We start from the raw sequence: 20,784 nt of genomic DNA on the forward strand, positions 1-20,784 counted from the left end.
ACTTCCGTGTTGTTACACAGGTGCATGATGGTAAATGTAGTTTAGTTAATGTCCTCCCGTTTTGGCACGTTGAAACATCTCCAGCCAGCTGTGATGAAACCGATAAACTTTCCAGTATTGCACACACAGGTATATATAATATATATTAAGAGAGTATTTATTGTATGTCAGTAATGATACAAAATAAACCATATACATTATTGCATATGCTGTTTTAACAATGTCAAAAATGTTGTTTCATAGATGTTGTTTAGAATATGCTGCACACATCTTGATTGCAGAACTGTAAGATATCTGTCAAAAATTTAAAATAAACAATTCATCAATAATTCATTAAAAACAATAGCCTAAATTTTAAAAATGCATTAATAGTCAGAGCCATTTTATTTATGTGCTTTTTTTATATCAAACTTTTTTAAAGTTCAGTAATTGAATATAAATGCAAACAAATAATTGGTGGGCATATATAATAATAATTTGTTTCCATTTATTCTCACTTGAGTGTGTGCAGTTAAAGATGCTCTCGGTCTGTGAATAGAACTCTTCTCCTAGTATGGTGCGGTAGTCCATGTGACTGGTATGAACAAGGCACTTTGTAGCATCTTTAAAGAGCAGGTCACTCTCTCCATACTGCTGAGACTCAAACAGGTGGAACCCAGAATCTGGACGAGCTGCGATGGTTTCCTATAGCACAAAACACATCAGGTTTCGGATTCTAAAAGACTCTCAAATCAATCAAATGATAATCACTTCAGTGTGCAGACCTGTGACTTCATTAAAAGGTCATAAATGCGAGCTATAAGAACAGGACGTGTCATAACAATATTTGGAGGGATTGCCCCTAAGTTACAGGTCTTCCACTCCGTCAGAGGAGCCCGGCTGCCATCTCCGCAGAGTAACTCAAAGTCCCAAGCGAGCCAACCCTCTGCCCAGCCACTGGTGTTTAGACCTGTCCATCAAACACATCATACATATTACCAATGAGATTCATTCCGATGACATTTCATTGGAGTTTACATCTTACATTCAATGTTCCTCTCCAGATTGTGGTGTTCCATGAAGGCCACGTCTCCGAAGCTCTTTCCACTGGGGTCTCCAACCAAGCACCTGAAGTAAAAGACATTTTAAAGCCTGCAAAGCTGCATGGTTTGCATTATAGTACATTAGTAATGGGAGATAAGACATGTTGTTCTGTATACCATTTTATTTGAACTGTTCAGAACAGCAACTCCTCACCTTAATGCACCCATATTGCCATAGTAACGCTCATTATGGTTGTCAGCACACCGTTTGGTGGCAGCTTCCTCAGTCCCACCCATACACACCTTACATAGACTGCCTTGACTTCCTGGCAAACAACCTTTCCAAAACACCTCAGTGTACACTGAAAACAGAGAGGGTTGCATTAAAGGACTTGTCCACAATAAAATGAAAATTTGCTGAAAACATAGACCCCCCCCCCAAAGCCATCCAAGATGCAGATGACATTTTAACTTTAAAGCGCCGTTTCAAACCAGTCCATAATTCCAAAATAACATTTCCTCCAGTGAAAAAGTCCATCTCACATCAAAATTCACCAACAAATTTATCACTTGTAAAAGGTGCTTGATATGTGCACATTTCTCTCCTGATTCAGCTGAGATGACTTTTTCATCATGGATAGAGGACTCATAAATGGTCTGAAGTTGAAAACATCTTAATGATGGATTTGTTCATTACAAACATGCAGTTTTTCATTTCACAAGACGTTAACTGATGAACTGGAGTCGTGTGGATTACTTGTGGATTAATGTGATGTTTTCATCTGCTGTTTTTATCAGTTGATTCTGACGGCACCCATTCACTGCAAAGGATCCACTGGTGAGCAAGTGATGTAATGCTAAATTTCTCCTAATGTGTTACAATGAATAAACAAACTCATCTGCATCTTGAACGGCCTGAGGGTGAGTAAATTTTCAGCAAATTTTTATTTTTTGGTGAACTATTTCTTTAAAGGATGAGTTCCCAGACTTTTTTGGTCAGATGTAATAGATGCAGAGACGTAAAATATTTACTTAGAGTAACCCAGTGAGATTTTTAATGAATTTTTCAATAATTTAACAACACAATCACTTATGTTATGGTTCTTTGACACCAGTTAACAGTCACATACTGAAACCCTGCATTAAAGGTAACTAATATATTATATTCATACTATTTGATAAAGATACCAAGTAATAGAGAAGAACATAGAGTACCATTATTCGGCTGACATGGGGCGCTGCTGTTGTGCTCTGTGCTGAGCGTGTGTCTTACAGGTAAAACCCAGCCAGCAGGACTGTACATGTGACCGTGGCAGGAGCGTCTGCCGCCCAGACTTCCAAAATATAAACTCCTACTTGTCCGACGTACAACTGCCACACCATACACTGATGGTAATTCTGCATAGATAAAAAATATTGTGTAAAGACGTAATAATAGAGATGCATCATTTTTGCTAAGCTCATTTCAGCCCTTTATTACCATCACTTTCAAAATGGCCTCCAGCTCCTCCAGGATTCTCACATTTCTCTCCTAAATTTCAAATGAACCGGCAAAGAGAAAATCAAAACAAGGTGAGAAGAACGTGAAGACATGAGTGAGTATGTCATGGTATATTAGGATGTTAGATGTTTTACATACCGTAATATTCAGTCACAACAGGGACAAGGCCACATTTCCCAGCTATGAATGCATGAGTGGCATCCAGAGACACAGCATCCACCTCATCCCTCTGTGAAAATGAACAATACATTCTCTTCTAGGCACTGATGCGATTGTTGGTATTAACTAAAATCGTTTCCATTAACTAAAAAAGATTAAATGAAATAAAATATAAATATGAAAAAAAAAAATACGAAAATTAGAAATGTTGCCTTAGCACCTAACTGAAATAAAAAACAATTAAGTAAAAGTACTAAAATGACTAGAACTAAAACTGAATTAAAAAAAATATATATATTAAAGCAAAACAATATATATTTTGCTGCTAGTGAAATAGGGGTTGTGGTATAATTAAGGAAATTAGCACCAGGTGCCAGATTAAAGCCAATAATCTGGAGTTATCTGTAAGTGTTCTCTAATTCATTTTCGAATATTTCATTTAAGTTTTTTATACTGTGCTTCAGAACACAATTCATTTATGAAATATGCTAAAATAAAACTGCCTTTCTACTCCTGTTAGGATAACTTAAAATAGGACTAAGCAGTGACATTGAAATTTAGCAAATTGTAGAGAACCATATATATATATATATATATATATAATTGTAATCCAAGATTACAATTTCTAAAACTGCTGAGGGGAGCATGAGTTCCATCTATACATAACAGTCTGAACTCATCTTTCTCACTTTCTGTTTAGGGAAAAAAAAACAACTATAAGCCAGGATCAAACAAAAAATATATATATATATATATATATATATATATATATATATATATATATATATATATATATATATATAAAAAAATATGTAGATGTTTGTTTAAACATAAATCACAAGTGCTGAAAATATGTCTTACTGGACCTTGATCTTCTCAATGCAGTCACTCATAGATGAGGCTTTCACACACACCAGAGGATCTGATTTTATGCTAAGAGCCCACTGCTCACATTTCTTCTGTTCAGCATGACTTATACAGCACCACCTCACCACACTGTCCTCCAGTGAGCTGCCTAACCACACACACACACACACACACACACACTCACACACACACACACACACACACACACACACTAAAGTCATAAGTTTTTCATTCCCAAGATTAATAGGTACAGAGGGGAAGCAATCTTTTACCTTCATGTCCAAGGCCCTTAAGCAAGGCCACATAGTCCAGTCCCAGAACCTGGCTCACATCCATGTCTTCCATCAGAACTGATAATTTCTCTGTCACATCTTTGAAGAGAAGGTCACTCCCACTGTAGGATGCTGATTCAAACAGCTGGAAGCGCTGACGCTCTCTTCCCCTCAAACCAAATAACATCTTTAAACGAAAACACCAAAAAAAAGAGCAATATTTTTCTCTTATAAGATCCTAAAATCCTATCATTACTTTCAGCTAAGATACAAATAACATTACTAAGGGACATTTGCAGTAACCTGAGGTCAACTTGAGCCTGACAGGACCATCATTCTGTTCGTTAAAGGAACAGTTCACACAAAAATAAAAAATTATACAGCTTTAGAACAACTTGAGGATGACTAAATGATGACAGAAATTTGGGTTCCAACATAAAACATACCTGGGCAGTGACCAAGAACTTTCGGGCAATTTTACGGGTGCTCATTCGTGTGACCACACCCCCTCCAGGGCCTCGTCCAAGATTACAATTTCTAAAACTGCTGAGGGGTGAGTGGGTTATGTGTTTAATTTATAGTTTGAAGTCTTATTTCTTATTTTTTGTTTTCTGTTTAGGGAAAAAAAAACAACTATAAGCCAGGATCAAACAAAAATTTGAAAGAGAGCAAAAAGCTGTTCATCACATATAGGATTTAATCATTAGTTCATCCACACTGTAAAACCATAAATGTTTTTTAGAAGAGTGCATTATTGTGTTAACCATCAATGCTGTCCAGAGCTGTGTGATCTACAAAGGCTACATCGCCTGCCCGTGACTGTAAACATCTACAAGAAAAAGAATGGATACTGTAAGACCCTCCAGGTAACTTGGCAGTGACTCACTGATACAGCTGTAAATAAGAATATTTTAACCTGAGCGCTCCTTGGTTGTGGTAGAATGGTTCACTGTGGGACGTCTCACAATGGAAATTTTTCTGACGAATGTATGACCTTTGACCCTGGCACAAGGAACAAAGGCTGGTTGCCATTGTAGCTGCTCCAGGCACACAGCTCGCATTGAAGAAAGCACTAACCGCTGACAAAATAGTTAAAATATGAGCAGTAGGAATACATGCATACATACATATTTTTGAAAACTTTGTTTGCTTTGGGAGAACATGACGGAATACTTTCTATGCTATGATCCGGATTACCAAGCGACTGGAAATACATAAATAACAACAACAAAAATCTGGGAAATTGCTTCTAACTGATTTTTATTTCATTCTAGACTAATCCTTTTGAGACTGTTGTATAGAGTGTTGTTTTAATATTATTTATATACTAATATAGTACTTATTCATATTTTTGAAATAGCTTTTATGTTTTTAGATTTTTAATTTTAGTTAAAAGGAATAGTTGACACAAAAATGAAAATTTGCTGAAAATTTACTCTAAATTTTGCTATCATAAAAATCCATAAATAATACACACAACACTCCAGTCCACCAATTAACATCTTGTGAAGCAAAAAGGAGCGTGTTTGTGACAAACAAATCCATCATTAAGATGTTTTAACTTTAAATCATCACTTGTGGCCAAAATATGAGTCCATAATAATACTTCTTCCAGTGGAAAAAGTCCACCCCCCTTTTGCTTCACAAGACATTAAATAATGGAATAGAGTCATGTGGATTATTATTGTGACTCTCATTCTGACAGCATCTATTCACTGCAGAGGATCCATTGGTGAGCAAGTGACTTAATGCTTAATTTCTCCAAATCGATGAAGAAACAAACTCGTATACAGTGGAGTTCAAAATTAGAGAACAACTGACAATAAAGTTTTTAATTATATTTCATAAATAAATTGTATTCTGAAACACAGTATAAAAATGTAAATGAAATATTTGAAAAAGAACTGATCAAAATGAATAAACACTTACAGATAACTCCAAATTATTGGTGCTAATTTCCTTAATTATATGACAAACCCTATTTAACTAGCGGCATTCCACTAATTTTCACTGAGATTACAAGATGGTGAGAATCAAAGATTTGTAACGCCTCCTGTTGCAAGGGTTCAGTCACCTTAGAGCGGTCTAAGGTGACTGAACCCTTGCAACAGGAGGGGTTACAAATCTTTGATTTCTAGAATATTGCAGATTTACAAAGGCACTAATTCATTCAAGTCCCCCAAAAAGGCTGGTCGTTCACGTAACACAAATGCATGAGAAGACAGGATAATGCTGAGACTCTCAATGGGGAATCGGTTAACAGTTTTATTTTTGGGTGAGCTATTGATTTAAGTTTTAGTAATTATGTTATGCACTTTTGACATTTTATTGTGTTTTATATATTCACATTTTAAATTTCTTTTTTATTTTGGTTTCATTAATTTTAGTACTTGTCAAGCCATGTTTTCTAATTTAAAATTAAATAAGTTTTTTAATGCATTTTTCATGTTTAATAGTATGAGTTTTAGTTAACACTACCACTGGTCATATATAATTTGTGACCGTTGTCTTACCCTGACTGAGGGGCTCATCCTCTGCCCAGGGCAGGAGGTTTCGAGAAAGGAGATGTCCCAAAGGGAGACTCCAACCTGCAGTCCAGCGAGCTCCACTATGACAACTCCTACTGCCCTGCAAAGAGCGCATATCTAAAGTACTGCTGTTCCTCACCACAGCAACTGCAAGAATACATCCACCTATGAAATGAGGGGGAAGACAAAGTGAAAAAGGAACATATTTACATGTTACTGCTTGCAAAGTTCGAGGCATATGACCTACAAGACAGCATAAACATAGAGCAAGAACTGAAACTACATTAGGTGTTTGTATGATACCATCTCTGTAGATCTCCTTTGCAACTACTGTGAGTCCGAACTGTTTTACTGCAGAGTACACCTCTCCAGCATCCAGAGTCACAAGGTCAGCTTTATTATCCTGACAAGAGAGGATAGCAGAACATAAAACATCTACTTTTATGTCCCAGGGGTTGATTTGAAACAGATTTCAGCTTGTGCAATATCATTTATAACCCACCCGTATCTTATTAATGCAGTCAGCAGTGCCATAAGCTTTCACACATGAGAGACGGCCAAATGCTGTGACAGCCGCAGGTGGAAGTACAGCGACCAGAGCTTTGGCCAGCTCAGCACACTTCCTCTGCTCCGGCTCTGAGACCGTACACCAGCGCATCTTCTTACCTGGAGGCAGATAAGACAGGCATACACTACAAACAGTGATATAATAGGTCACAAATAAAAAAGGTTTCACACACACACACACAAAATATTTCTTTTTTTGTGAGAATTCTTTCAAATGAAAATATTTACAAATGTCTTTTATGTCACAAACACATCTCTTTGCATATATATATATGGACCATAAACTATTTAATTGCAATTACGAAACAATTCTAACTCATAAAAATCGCACGGTCGACAAAATATAAGTAGTTTTTAAGGCATACTATTGTTTTATACTTCATAAATATCGCAAAAAATGATGTAAGTTCTGTAAGTTAAGGTGCGTATAGAAAAAAAAAAAGTATAGACCCCTCTTTTACAATTATTGATAATCTAATACACTGATAATTTTCTAAACAATTTTAAATGTAGGGTAGGTTTATAACACGGTCCCTACTAACTTTGTCTTGTAAAAAAATAAATATGTGCGCCACATTGCATTCATTGCGAATGAAAATTCTGGCAGAGGTCCAGCAACTTTTTCTTCACCAAACGTTTATGTTTATCCCCTAAGCATATTTTAAAACTGTTTCTCTTTTAAAATTATGAACATATTACTGAAATTTTTAAATGGCTAAGAATGAGGAAATGCATGTAAAGAATACAACTGGAAAAGGCAAGCGTTAAATTTGCAGCTTATGTTAGTTTTAACAATCGCGCACTTACCCCAGCTGGTGATGGAGCACAGAAATAAGATAACAATAACGCTCACACGATTCATCATAGTATCAGAATCTGCTCTGGGAAAATGAATCACAGTAACTGTCTACACCGAGTCCTGCAGAGACGTTTCAGTGAAACAGGCAAATCGCCTACTGAAGATCTCACTGTCTAGGTTTGCGTCAGTCTTAAAAAACCTTTACTGGGCAAGCGGTTGTTTTCAAAGCGAATAGTTCTTATAATAAATGCGCGCATATGGAAAATATTACACTCGAACTCTTATGTCACGTGGAACATTCTCGTCCAGTCATCCTTCCTTGCTTGGCGTTGTATGGCATTTCCAGAAAGCGCATTTTGTTCGGAATTGTGTTGGTATTAAATGCTAATGAACATACTCCACTGAAGCAGCAACGCAACGTCCAAATGATGATTCCAAGTTTGAGATCCAACATTCCAACGTCATGCACAGCCAACACAATATTTAACGCAGGTAGGTTACCCAGTTTTTTAGTATGTCAAAATAGATAAGCAATTTCAAAACATCAAAATATAGGTTTTAATGCTTTATTAAAAATCAAATACATATTTACAACAGTGTTTATGAATAAATAACTGAAATAAAAACAGTGTTTTTTGAGTCAAACAATATAGCTTTTTCCCCAAGGGTTCCAAAAATACAATGTCATCTGAAACTGTTTCTGGCGTAAAGTTGGCTTTTTTTTTCTTCTTTTTTTTTTGACTTATATTCCATACTTAATGGGTGTTTTTATATTAACATTGGAGGGTAGTAGTTGGCTCTGGATGGTGTTAACTCTGGCAACATGGCGAATCATGGTGGGTTTCTGTTTGTTTAATCTCAAAGATAGAGAAGAAATGCGACTCTCAAGCTGCAAAGAAATAATTCATGAAATCATTACTAAAATTCTTCTGAAAATTAAATAAATGATTAAAACCAGAGATTAACAAATAGCTACTGTCTCACATGAGTAAAATAGAATATATATATATATATATATATATATATATATATATATTTTTTTTTTTTTTTTTTTTTTTTTTCAGTAATATGTTCATAGTTTTAAAAGAGAAACAGTTTTAAAATATGCTTAGGGGATAAACAAACATATATATATATATTACAACCAACTGTCTAATATCCATAAACACCACACAAAATACATTATACCTCTACATGTGTAATGACAAGTATAAATATAAAAATTGAATTCTAAATTTAAGCTACTCAAATCACTAACATAGCAACATCAGATTTTAAGAATGTCTACAACAAAAAATATTATAATATCTCCAATATGGCATATCATAAGCAAAAGCGATGTTTTATGCAGTCTCTAACCTTTATCTAGTGACACTACACAGCTGGTTTTGAGCATCTCAGATTTATGTTTACGTCAATTCTCTAAAAATATGCGCGTTAAATGTAAACCACCAGTGTTCTCAGTGTGATAGTGCAGCTTGAGGAACCAAGAATGCTTCCTCGTACTGTTATTTGTTATTTTTTTTTACTGTACGTTTAAAGACACGAATGCGTGTATGACAGATTGTAGGAGAGAAAGAGAACGATATATGGATACCTCACGTAACTCCTTTAAAATGCTTTCTCGTTCCTCAGTTTCTCCCTCAATGCCTGTTGTTTCGAGCCAGTTACTCAAGACCTTTTGGAGCTTACGCCATGTCCTAAACAAACAAACAAACAAACACACACACACACACACACACACACACAGGTTTCATTATATTAGTGAAGACACCTCATTAGGGGCAATATTTTTTTATATGAAGCTCAAGATATGTTAAACCCCTTTTGTTAGATCACAAAATGGAAATGCAAAACATTCCTTTCTCTCTAACATGTGCAGAAAGTATTTTCTCCTCAGTCTCTCAAACGTAGCAGAAACAGCTATTAACCCCAAAGGCCTAGTTTCCTTTGTGTTTGCTACAATAAATAACCACTTTAATATGTTGTTTCAGTCAAACTACAGCTGGAGAGTCAATTCACATTTCTTCAGAACAGCTCCATTCTAAAAACGTATTTGTAATGTAGATTTGGACTTTTACTGCAGGATCACTTTAGCTGTCTGTTATATGCTACATATAAACCACTATATATGGATTGAAGACTGAATTTGGTCGCTATATCTGATTGCCTTAAAAATAATTAATAGTTATAATAATTTATTTAATAATAAATAATTCTAAATGCTTTATATTCATCCTATTCAAAGGCAGATTTACTTACTGTAGCTGTTTTCTGTCTTGCTGGTATCGTTGCATTTCCATTCTAATATCTAGTAGTTCTTTTGTGAGATTTTCAGTTTGCTCCACATCTACAGTATCATCTTCCTCATTCTCCTCTTCCTGCTCAGGTATTCTCTCATGCACACCTATAGCCCGGACAAATAATAAGCATAAATGGTCTTTCAATATGTAACTGAACTTCAGACTTGTAAAATTATCATTATCGTTTTATCGCCCAGCCCTACTTCACATTATGAAAGACTAGCTGTTTTTACCTTGTGTTAGGAGAGGGTTGGAAGTGAAATGTGTAGAATGCAGTGGGTGCTCCTGACCTTTTAAGCTTTTTTGCTGTAAAAAAGAAAAGTGCATAATTGATACAATGGAACAGTCTTTAGGGAACGATTAGCTTATTCAAATAAAGAACTGGCAATTCACATTTAAGCCAGAATACGAAGCTACAAAACAAAAACACCAGTTAGTAACCGAATAAATAGGAACTGCCAGGGGAAAAAAGTAACATTATACAAAAGCATTCAAACAAGTGTTCTAACAGCATTGATGCTTACCTTGCCATGTGCTAAAGAGACAGTAAATGAAGATGGAGGAAGCAGTATGTCCTGGCCATGACTGGCGATATATCCAGGAGGGCCAGGTTTGAAAAGGAGGACCTTTGGTTGTTGCACCATTCCAGGTGACTCCGGTGGGTTGTGGGTCAAATAGACTGAGGGTAACGGAGAAGTCTCTCTTACAGACACCCTCTGACTACTGGAACACCATAGATAAAGGTAGTAGATGTTCTTTAGTATGTGAACGTAGTTATTAAAAAAAATTATTGCGACTTTAGGTTTGGCAAATACCACACCTGCTGATCTTGACGTCACGTGGCAGAGGTTTGAATGGGGACTGCAGCAGGTCATCTGGTCTCCTCGGTTGCAATCTAGATGCTCGAACTGACCACCTGATAACAGAACAGGACAAGTCAGTTAACTCAAGAAAGGTCAATCAGATTAATTTCCCTCATTTTTTAAAAACTGGAATAAAATTGTAAAAATTAAAACAGAATTTGATGTTGTATCATACACTACTTTTTCATATGTGTTTTACAATTAAGCAATTATACAATAAATTATAGGAACTTGTAGTAGATTCAAACACAACAAAGCCTAATCCAACTTACTACTAAACCAACAAATATATAAACAAATAAAATCAGAATGACTTTACTCACAGCTGACTGATGATGGAATATTTCTGCCTCTGCTCTGCTGCTTGGCTGCTGATTGGACAAGGGGTAGTGATGGGGGTGTGGTCTTCCGGCAGAAAAAAAGACACACTCTTCGTGGGGTGGCTGTCTGTTTTACCCTTGACAGGCTTACACAGTGCCCGCTGCTTCCATCGTATGGCGCAGCGCCTTACCAATTCCTGCAGGTGTCGACAGCTCTATATGTGACACAGATTGCTTGATATTAATGCAATCGCATAAACAAATCTGTACTCTACAGACCAAAATGCACAAATATACAGTAACTATAGTAACAACACCTGTTCATAGCTGTGCTGGGCAATATTAGTTGAGGAAGCACTCATGTGTGCTGTGTGTGTGAGGATGTGTGTGACACCCTCTCTCAACAGTTCATCTCTGTAAAACTGAGCTGCCTCAGTCAAACGCTTCTGTTTTCTCTGACGCTCTGCAATCCAGAACCGCCACATGCAAAACACCTGAAATCATACAGACCAAACTGTATGAAATTATGCGGTTGCAGGAAACCTGAATTATCAGTAATAAGTGGTGCATGACCTGGCATTACCTTGGCCTGGAGGTTGAGGGACCAATGCCAAAGGGCAGTCTCAGTTTTCTCCGCTTCTGTTCTTCTGGTCTGCAGCTGTATGTCAAAAAACATTAAACCTCAGACATAAAATACTATATAAAAACTTCAAAGAGGCAGTAACAATCAATCATAAGTAGCTGCAGCTCAAAAAAGGAAATAAGGCAATGTTAGCATCTCCAACTACTGCACTGTAAGTGAGGCTATAATAAAACTATAATGTCCCAACTACAGCTATATTTCAAAAACAGGCTGTGCTATATTGTGAGACTTTTAATGAAAAATTGTGCTTAATATTTACATTAAGTGTCATTTGTTAACAAGATGATGAGGCAAAGAGTTTCATGTCATTTTAGCGCAGCTAGAATGTTGTATTGATCAGAATCAGAATCCAGGATTATTTCATAATAACCTTCAAATATGACTGAACACTTTGCTAAGCCAGACCTCACCTGTGTTCTCCAGCAGACAAAAAAGTGCTGACAAATCCTCAACCTATGAAGCTCAATGCTTCTCTTCTCCATTACCTAAAAACACATATACATGTGAATATATAAAAATATATACTTATATTGTGTGTTATTTTTTTATTAAAGATTGTGAATACTTTCGCAATGCACTGATATATATATATATATATATATATATATATATATATATATATATATATATATATATTATATAATATACAAAAGATTATTTCTCTTTCTCTCTTTTATATATATCTATATATATATATCTATCTATATATATATAAAAAATTAAGAAGGACAGATATGGAGGCTTGGACAGGCACCTGATGAGTTTTGAGATGCTGAATGTTACTGGACCATGTGTTGAGGGTTCTTTTTGCCAGGGTTCTGCTGTAGTGTCTGCTGGCCTTCTCATTTGCCAGTCTCTCATCTTTTACCTCTGTGCTTCGCTCTCTCCATCTTCTCAAAGCCACCTGGACACGAACTAACAGCGCAAAAACAACTTTGAATAATTTCATCATTACACAGACTAATAACAGTGGTATTTATATAACTAAGGTACATATATCCAGGTGTCTTCGAGCTTGTTTCAGGACTTCCTCCTGTTGCTGATGGTGAAGATGAGTAGATATGGTTCTGTGTCGCCATGCCAGAAACACCTATCAAACAATTCAAATATGTATTATTTAGTTTATAAATTATAAAGTTGTACTTATAAATAATAGATGCTAGTTTTTACTTATTATACAGTTGTTTTGATATAAGCACCTGAGATAGAAGGTGCTTTTGAGAAAAACATTTTGCTCGGTTTTCCTTCTCTCTCTCTTCCATCAACTGTGACACGTTCATCCTCCATGAACAGAACATTCTCCTGTAGAAAAAAAGAAATAAACAAGTACAGAATAGATGACATTTCTTAAAATAAACACTACAAAAAATTATAATTAATAGATCATAATAATACCCGACAAGGTGCTGCTGATGTTCCTGGTAACGGCGCTCCACATTTTGGCTGATCAATTGAGTCTGCAAATGGTATGACTATACGCATGCATGTACAAACAATGAGTTAATCATCTTCTCACCTATAATCTTGCTATATAAAATGTAAAATACACTACTATAATATAGCAGTATTTTCAGATATACTGTGTCAAAACAAATGTATTCATACCTTCCAGGCTTCTAGAGAATGTCTGAGCAATCTGCTGTTGTAGTGTTTTTCCATTCGTGCAAGTTTCTCGCTCTTCTGTCTTTTGTACTCTACATACTGTTAAACAAGCTCATATTTACTTATTTTAGATTCACAATTTTAAAGCAATAATAACAACAACATCAGCATCATATGATTTAAAAAATATAATCAGGTGTTTTCTTAGTGAATAGAGCCAGCTATGCCACTCTTACCTGATGCCAGTCTGCCATGGCTCTTCTCAGACAGCGCTGTCCATAATGATCCTCTGCCTGCTCAAAATGTCTCTGACTGATCAACAAAACACAAAAAAGCTCAAACTCCATTAAAATTCTCTGCGGCTTATTCAGATGTTCTTCCTGTAGTTTACATTATCTGATTCACACCTGGTCTTTATGTTTGCGATAAGGTTTCTCCACTGGTTCAGGGCCTTGCGTAGCAGAGTGTGTTTGTAAAGTGAGTCGGCTGCTGCTTGTTTAAATCTCTCGTCTCTACGCTTTACAGCACCGCAGTACCACTTAGACCAGGCCCGGGCACAAGACAAGTGCTCGGAATGCAACACAGCCTACGAAAAATACTCAAATTACAGTAATATTCTGAAATATTATTTCAATAAAAAAAAAAGAAGCTGTTTTCTTTCTTTTTTTATATATTTCACAATGTAATGTATTCCTGTGATGACAAAGCTAAATTTTCAGCAGCCATTACTTCAGTCTTCAGAAATCTTTCTAATATGTGGATTTGGTACATTTCTTAATATTGTCAATGTGGAAAATTAGTGTGCTGCTTAATATTTTTGTGGAAACTGTGATACATTTTGTGTTCAAGATTCTTTGATGAATAGAAAGGTCAAAAGAACAGAATTTATTTGATATAAAACTATTTTGGTAACATTACACGTCTTGAATGTCACTTTTGATCATTTTAATGCATCCTATGAAAGTATTATTTTCTTTAAAAAGACATCTCACTGACCCCAATTTTTTGTGGCTGTATATTAATGGATGTCAGCTTACCGTTCTTTCAGCAAGTCTTTGATCTCTCTGTACCTCCAAGTGTCTCCACCAGGTGTAAAATGCCCAACTGCAAGTCTGCTGCCTATATAGAGGACAAATACATGTACATTTTCAGTGCAATACAACACAGACATGCACGCTCTATTTTAACCGCAGAAACTTGCCTGTACTGTTGTTCAGCTCTCTCTTTCCGCTCTCGTTTCTCTGTGCGTTGTGCTGCAAACTCCATCCAAGTGTTTACACATTGTGGGAAGATATGTCGGGCAAAGCAGGCATCAGCACATAGTTCCAACTCCTATGTAAATACATATATATACAGATTGTTTGATGAAAATATTAGAAGCATTTTTAAGGCAAAAATTAGGAAGTGCAGTCCACTATGGCTTATAAGATAATGAGAGTATGGTGGCTACCTGCATCTGTCTGTGCTCTGTGAGACGTTTTCTCCAACTATGAAAGCAAGATCTCCACACAGAAAATCTGTTGATTAACAACAACCATTTAAAAGTCTCACCAACTCATGCTTACTAACAACCTAATATATATAAAGCTATATGACATGCTTCAACAAGCAGACTGTTTCGCCAGCAGTGCACATATTAAACTCATTTAACACGTGACTAACTTGTGGTGGGCTTGTGCAACACTCATTCGGGGCTGCAGGCTTCTGTCCTCAGCCTGATCCAAGCGCAACTGCCAGACTTTCCAACACCTTGTCAGCAACTGAAAAATGTTAATATCCATTTCTGGCATTTACACTTTTTACACAAAAATCATAAAACAATGACTGAAATAGAAAAAAAAGAAAGAACACAAAATTTATAATAATTACTGATAGACTAGGTGACAATAATTGCTCCTTTGAGGATGAGGATGAAGTTTTTAGCATTGAAATGTATCTTTTATAGTATAATGAACTCCTTTATTTAAAAAAAAAAACGAATTCAAGGAAAATTTAATTTCCACTAATATGTTAAAGGAACAGTTTACCCCAAAATAATATTCTGTTATCATTTAATCGCCCTCAAGTTGTTCCAAAGCCTGTATAAATTTATTTCTTCTGCTAAACACAAAAATATATTTTAAAGAATGTGGGTAACCAAAAGTTTCTGTTGTTACAATTAATACAAGTTTAATACAAGTTTAGAACAACTTGTGGGTAAGTAACTGATCACAGAAATTTCATTTTTGGGTGAACTATCCTTCTAATTTTAAGAACGGCTCTGTTATGAGTTATGTTTTTAATGTGCATTTGTGTTTTTCATACAATGTGATGATGATGCTGGACACTAATGTTCTTGTTGAGACGATGAGTTTTACTTTGAGTGACGTTTAGAGCAAGGCCTTTCAAACCCAACTGCTGTGAAGAAATACAAGAACATCATAATTAAACAACAAAAAAAAAAAAACAGAAAGCTATATAATAAAACTTTAAGAACATTAAAACTTCTAAGCACAAGTACACAACTAACCAGAAGATAAAGTCGTCTGTGATGCATGGCAGCCTTTTCCCTCTTAGCCTTCTGTGAGCACAAACTGACATCTACAAGACAGCTCAGGAAAACAACTGCACTAGGTACCATCATGCTTTCACTGACATATTTAATTTCTTCTTCCAGTTTAAAAGTATATGCCCTCATGTTTAACTGTGTAAGCAAAGATACAGTGTCTCCAGTGTGAGAACCCCAGCCGCTGGGAGACGTGCTGGGCCAATTTGTCTGCTCTCTGACCTCTGTCTCTCTCAGCACACCTGGATTTCAGCACATTGTTCCACTGAGACCAAAACTTCTCCAGCACAGCAACACGCCATACATCCTGAGCAATGGCTGCAACACGGAAGACAAATGAAATGCATAAAATAAATGCATAATTGTGACTGAGCAGTTTGCCACTGTATCTCAAGTTAAAGGGATAGTTCACCCAAAAATTAAAATTCTGTCATCATTTACTCACCCTCATGTCATTCCAAACCTGTATGAGTTGGTCTGTACAGGTTTGGAACGACATGAGGGTGAGTAAATTATGACAGAATTTTCATTTTTGGGTGAACTATCCCTTTAAAGTAATTTATGAGTGTTTTTTATTTTTTGTTTGGGGTCGTTAAGGTTTTTTTTAGAGTTTAAAATTTTTGCTAATTTGGGATTCATTTTTTTTATAGAAAATAACTTTTTTTCTGTTTTAATACATTTTAAAATGAAATTTATTCTTGTGATTGCAAAGCTGAATTTTCAGCTACTATAACTTCTGTCTTCAGTATCACATGATCCTTCAGAAATAATTTAATTAGGATTGGTGTTTAATAAACATATCTTATTATTATTAATGTTGAAAACAGTTGTGCTGCATAATATTTTTGTGCAAACCATAATATATTTCTTTTTCAGGATTCTTTGATGAATAGAAAGTTCAAAAGAAAAGCATTTATTTGAAACATAACTATTTATATGAACAGTAGTATATCTCATAAATATAAAATGAATGGCACCTGTTTTCTTGTTCTTAGACTGTCTGTTCTCTGTGTGTCTTATCCATCCATGTAGTACATGTCTTAAGAGCTGAAGACAATAGTGACGATGAGCTTTGGACTCCTTCTCTTTCAGAACACAGGCATGTTTCATCCTGTCTCTCCAGAGCAGCCATGCCTGTGAAGAACAGCAATTTTAGAGATCACAAATTCATCGTACACTGTTGCATTCACACGTTCATACTCACTCTGCTCTGTACAGTGTGAGCCCAGTGTTGTAAAGCAAGATCTTCTTGATGATACTCCATATCCCTGTGCTGTAGTGTCATATTCCACACAGTCCAAACCCACCTTTAATAACCATACATTTTTCACATTAGTAGTTTACTTACAGACCACTAAAAATAGGCCTTCACTGTGACACCCAGGGATCTTTATATTTGTTTATATTAAATAAACTACTGTTTATATTATATAAATGTACCGTTTTTATACTTTCACTCGGCAACAATGCATTAAAAATTGGTCAAATGTGACAGTGAAGACATTTATGCAACAAAAGACTTTTCTTCAAAATAAAGGCAGTTACATTTGAACTTTCTATTCATCAAAGTTTCCAGAAAAAAAATGTATCATGGTTTCTGAAAATTATTAAGCAGCAAAACACTTTTGAAAACTGAAAATAATAATAATAAATGTTTCTTGAGCATTAAAACTTTCTTGAGACTACCAAAGGGATGACCCTTTCAGCCACTGCAAGAGAAGTCGGTCGTTCAAAATCTGTTATTTCTAGAATAATGCAGCTTTACAATGACACTAATTAATTCAAGTCCCCACAAAAGCCTGGTCTTCCATCTAAGACAAATGCATGAGAAGACAGGATAATGCTGAGACTCTCAATGGGGAATTGGTTCAACACTGCAGCTGGAACTGCTCGCCAATTCAGTGCTGAAAAGGGTATGGATCAGTCTCGGCACGTTTAAGAGAAGACAGACTGAAAACGCACTCAGCAGTGACCAAGCCTCTCATCAGCAGAGAGAATCAAAAACTAACCTTTGCTGAGGAGCATGTTGTGTGGAGAGCAGAGAACTGAAATTATGAACTGAAATTCCTAGTCAAAGTTATGACTAGGAAACCCACTACAGTTACTGAACTATGGAAGAGATGGGAAGAAGAGTAGACCAAGATCACACCAGCACTGTGAGAAACTAGTGATGTCCTACGGCCGCACGTGCTGATTCATTGAAAGCAAAGGGCCTCTACAATTCCTACTCATTATTGACAGCTGTAACCCTTTCAAAATTTTAGCTGGAATCTTCTTTCGTGCTACATTGGGTACTGTTCTCTAATACTGATCAGTGTCTTTTCCATAAAATAAAGTTTTTTTGTTGAAATGCCTTGGTTATATTGTCAAACATGTTAGTATAACAATGGTATACCTACACTTAATATTCCTTCAAATTTCAATTTCTCTAATTTTGATTTCCACTGTACACCTTGAACAGCCTAAGGGTGAGTACATTTTCAGCAAATGTTATGTTTTGGGTGAGCTATTGCTATTGCTTTTTTATATTAACATATTTAATTTCTTTCAAAAACATTAAAAATTCTTACAGACTCCAAACTTTTGGACAGTAGTGTACATATATTTCTGTCTAATACTGTTACTTCTTTATTAATATACGTAAAATCATATCAACATATTGACTGACCAGGATTGTAACACTGTATCTGGCTGCTTCACTCTTATGTGACTCTGCAATATTTTTCTAACACCACAGAAGAACAGTGCTCACTTTAGTGCAGCGAGTCTCTGGTGCTGCACTGCTGCCTCCTGCATCCTGCGTTTCATGCGACACATGTCCAGGTACAGTTCCCAGCCATTCCACACACAGCGCAGCTTGTGCTTCGTCTCTGCAGTACAAATATTCAGTTAATAATACCACAACCCACAACATAATCATCCCCAGTAATCTGAGATGAAACTATGAAACTCTATTCACATCCTCATTCAACTCTATAAACTCTATATTAATAGAGTAACAGCCTATATACCAAATCTGATTGCAAGTTGCAGTTTTTTCTTTTCTTCCATCTGGACAGCAACATACTCCTGCCAGGCTTGAAATGTTTTGCTGTACAGCAAATACTTAAATGGGCAGAAATAATACATTATGTTAAAAGCATGTTTTTTTTTTATATTAATTTGCTAATACTTCTATTCAGCAAGGGTGCATTAAATTGATCAAAAGTGACAGCAATTAATTATTGTTACAAAACATTTATATTTCAAATAAATGCTGTTCTTTATAACTTTCTATTCATCAAAAAATCCTGGACAAAATGTATCACGGTCGCAATGAAAATATAAAGCATATTAAGCAGCACAACTGTTTTTAACACTGAGACTAATAAAAAATGTTTCTTGAGCAACAAATCAGCATATTAGAATGGTTTCTGAAGGATCATGGGACACTGATGGCTGCTGAAAATTCAGCTTTGCCATCAAAGGAATATATCAAAATAGAAACATATGTAATGTTTCACAATATTACAGTTTTTACTGTATTTTTAGTCAAATAAATGCAGCCTGGTTGAGCATAAGAGACTTGACTTACGTATAATGGCAATCTGCCCTTATATTTAGGGTCCATTCCTTTCTTGCATGCCACCACTCATCTTTCCAAGCCCCTAATGTCTTCCTCAAGACCACCTTACAATAATGAGATCTGAAAAGAAAACACTAACGTCATGAAATAAAGATCATCACATATCTCACTGCACCACTGCAGTATTTCTTTGTGCATACAGTGAACACATTACGACACTTGACCTGGCTTGTGCTGTTGTTATTCGTCCAAATGTCTTCCGAATCCATAAGTGAAGGAACTTCCGAGCAAGATGCCTAAAAACCCGAAGCAATAGTCAGTTTTGATGACATTCACAACAATGTAAACGAATGGAGGATGCTATTATGCCGTTATTTCTCCAATCTCCTACCTTATCCGCAGCTCTTTAAGTCTACCACCTCGGTTCCAAGTATATCCGACCCGGTAAGTGTTTTTCCATATAGGTGTTTTACGTGCCTTGTTCTTTTCAACAACACAAGACAACTGCTTCCCAGCTTTTGGTCTTGTCGATTGCATCTTTAATGCTTTATTCGAGCACACATGACTTTCAGTCAATCAGCGCACTGTCTAGCTGCCTTAACTATAACGTTACCTAGTTGAAATAAAGCTAATAAAGTAGCTTTTAGGGGTTTATAGATTTAACTTGAGGCTTTAACGCTCTTACAGCTCATTAAAAAGCTGTCAACTAAAACTTATCTTATCCTACTGACAACAACTCACAACAATCCATAACTGCCGCTCTTCTGCGCTGAATATATTATCTTCCGGTAAAATTATGTCACAATAAAAGACCTTTCTAAAAAGGGCAATTTGAACATTTTGATAATGCATTAATGTTATAATTAATAATAATGCAGCTGTGTTAAAGTATTATTAATAGAGATATTTTAAAATAATGCAGGTGTATTACATTGATTTTTAAATGAGTGATTACTGATGCAGCGTTTAGAACTGATCTTTTATGCCTTGCTGTACAAAATATTTTGTGAAATTAATATTGAGATGCATTGATGTTTAAGTTGTGTTTTTTCATTTATTTAAGAAGTCATGACAAGGTTAAGGTCAACATCAGTTTGTGAGATTTCTAAGGTTAAGATATATATATATATATATATATATATATATATATATATATATATATATATATATATATGTATAAAAATAATATATAATTTTCATTATTTTATATATGTGTATACACATACAT

The 20,784-nt window shown here is 35.6% G+C and overlaps 2 protein-coding genes across 3 annotated transcripts; both read right to left on the bottom strand.

Moving 5' to 3' along the window:
• Positions 1 to 152: 152 nt before the first annotated feature.
• On the bottom strand, positions 153 to 8,135 carry LOC109073108 (saxiphilin-like). Its single transcript, XM_042758656.1, is given in 17 exon segments — positions 153 to 294; positions 498 to 684; positions 765 to 949; positions 1,025 to 1,107; positions 1,237 to 1,384; positions 2,238 to 2,420; positions 2,503 to 2,553; positions 2,662 to 2,752; positions 3,549 to 3,697; positions 3,822 to 4,008; positions 4,268 to 4,425; positions 4,586 to 4,650; positions 4,738 to 4,900; positions 6,335 to 6,514; positions 6,653 to 6,752; positions 6,852 to 7,015; positions 7,724 to 8,135. Coding segments are annotated over 17 exon segments (2,196 nt in total). The 5' UTR covers positions 7,782 to 8,135; the 3' UTR covers positions 153 to 250.
• Positions 8,136 to 8,267: 132 nt separating this feature from the next.
• LOC109047186 (protein SFI1 homolog) lies at positions 8,268 to 20,339 on the bottom strand. 2 transcript variants are annotated; one of them, XM_042758655.1, is made up of 31 exons: positions 19,948 to 20,339; positions 19,781 to 19,852; positions 19,569 to 19,676; positions 19,003 to 19,100; positions 18,744 to 18,861; positions 17,196 to 17,298; positions 16,969 to 17,125; positions 16,148 to 16,309; positions 15,956 to 16,026; positions 15,751 to 15,843; positions 15,109 to 15,206; positions 14,897 to 14,963; positions 14,648 to 14,778; positions 14,484 to 14,565; positions 13,854 to 14,032; positions 13,683 to 13,758; positions 13,450 to 13,545; positions 13,240 to 13,316; positions 13,044 to 13,146; positions 12,838 to 12,934; positions 12,599 to 12,759; positions 12,255 to 12,329; positions 11,785 to 11,859; positions 11,519 to 11,695; positions 11,205 to 11,416; positions 10,839 to 10,934; positions 10,543 to 10,741; positions 10,252 to 10,324; positions 9,978 to 10,122; positions 9,313 to 9,415; positions 8,268 to 8,604 (listed from the first exon to the last, which is right to left on the bottom strand). In XM_042758655.1, exons 1-31 carry the CDS (start codon positions 20,091 to 20,093, stop codon positions 8,458 to 8,460), a joined length of 3,597 nt encoding a protein of 1,198 aa, XP_042614589.1. In that variant the 5' UTR covers positions 20,094 to 20,339; the 3' UTR covers positions 8,268 to 8,457. The 2 variants fall into 2 exon arrangements, with proteins under 2 accessions (XP_042614589.1, XP_042614587.1); XM_042758653.1 differs by having other exon boundaries at positions 19,003 to 19,097; positions 19,566 to 19,676.
• Positions 20,340 to 20,784: the final 445 nt, after the last annotated feature.

This window comes from Cyprinus carpio, chromosome A6 (genome assembly GCF_018340385.1).
Source record: "Cyprinus carpio isolate SPL01 chromosome A6, ASM1834038v1, whole genome shotgun sequence".
In the NCBI taxonomy this organism is placed as follows: Eukaryota; Metazoa; Chordata; class Actinopteri; order Cypriniformes; family Cyprinidae; genus Cyprinus; species Cyprinus carpio.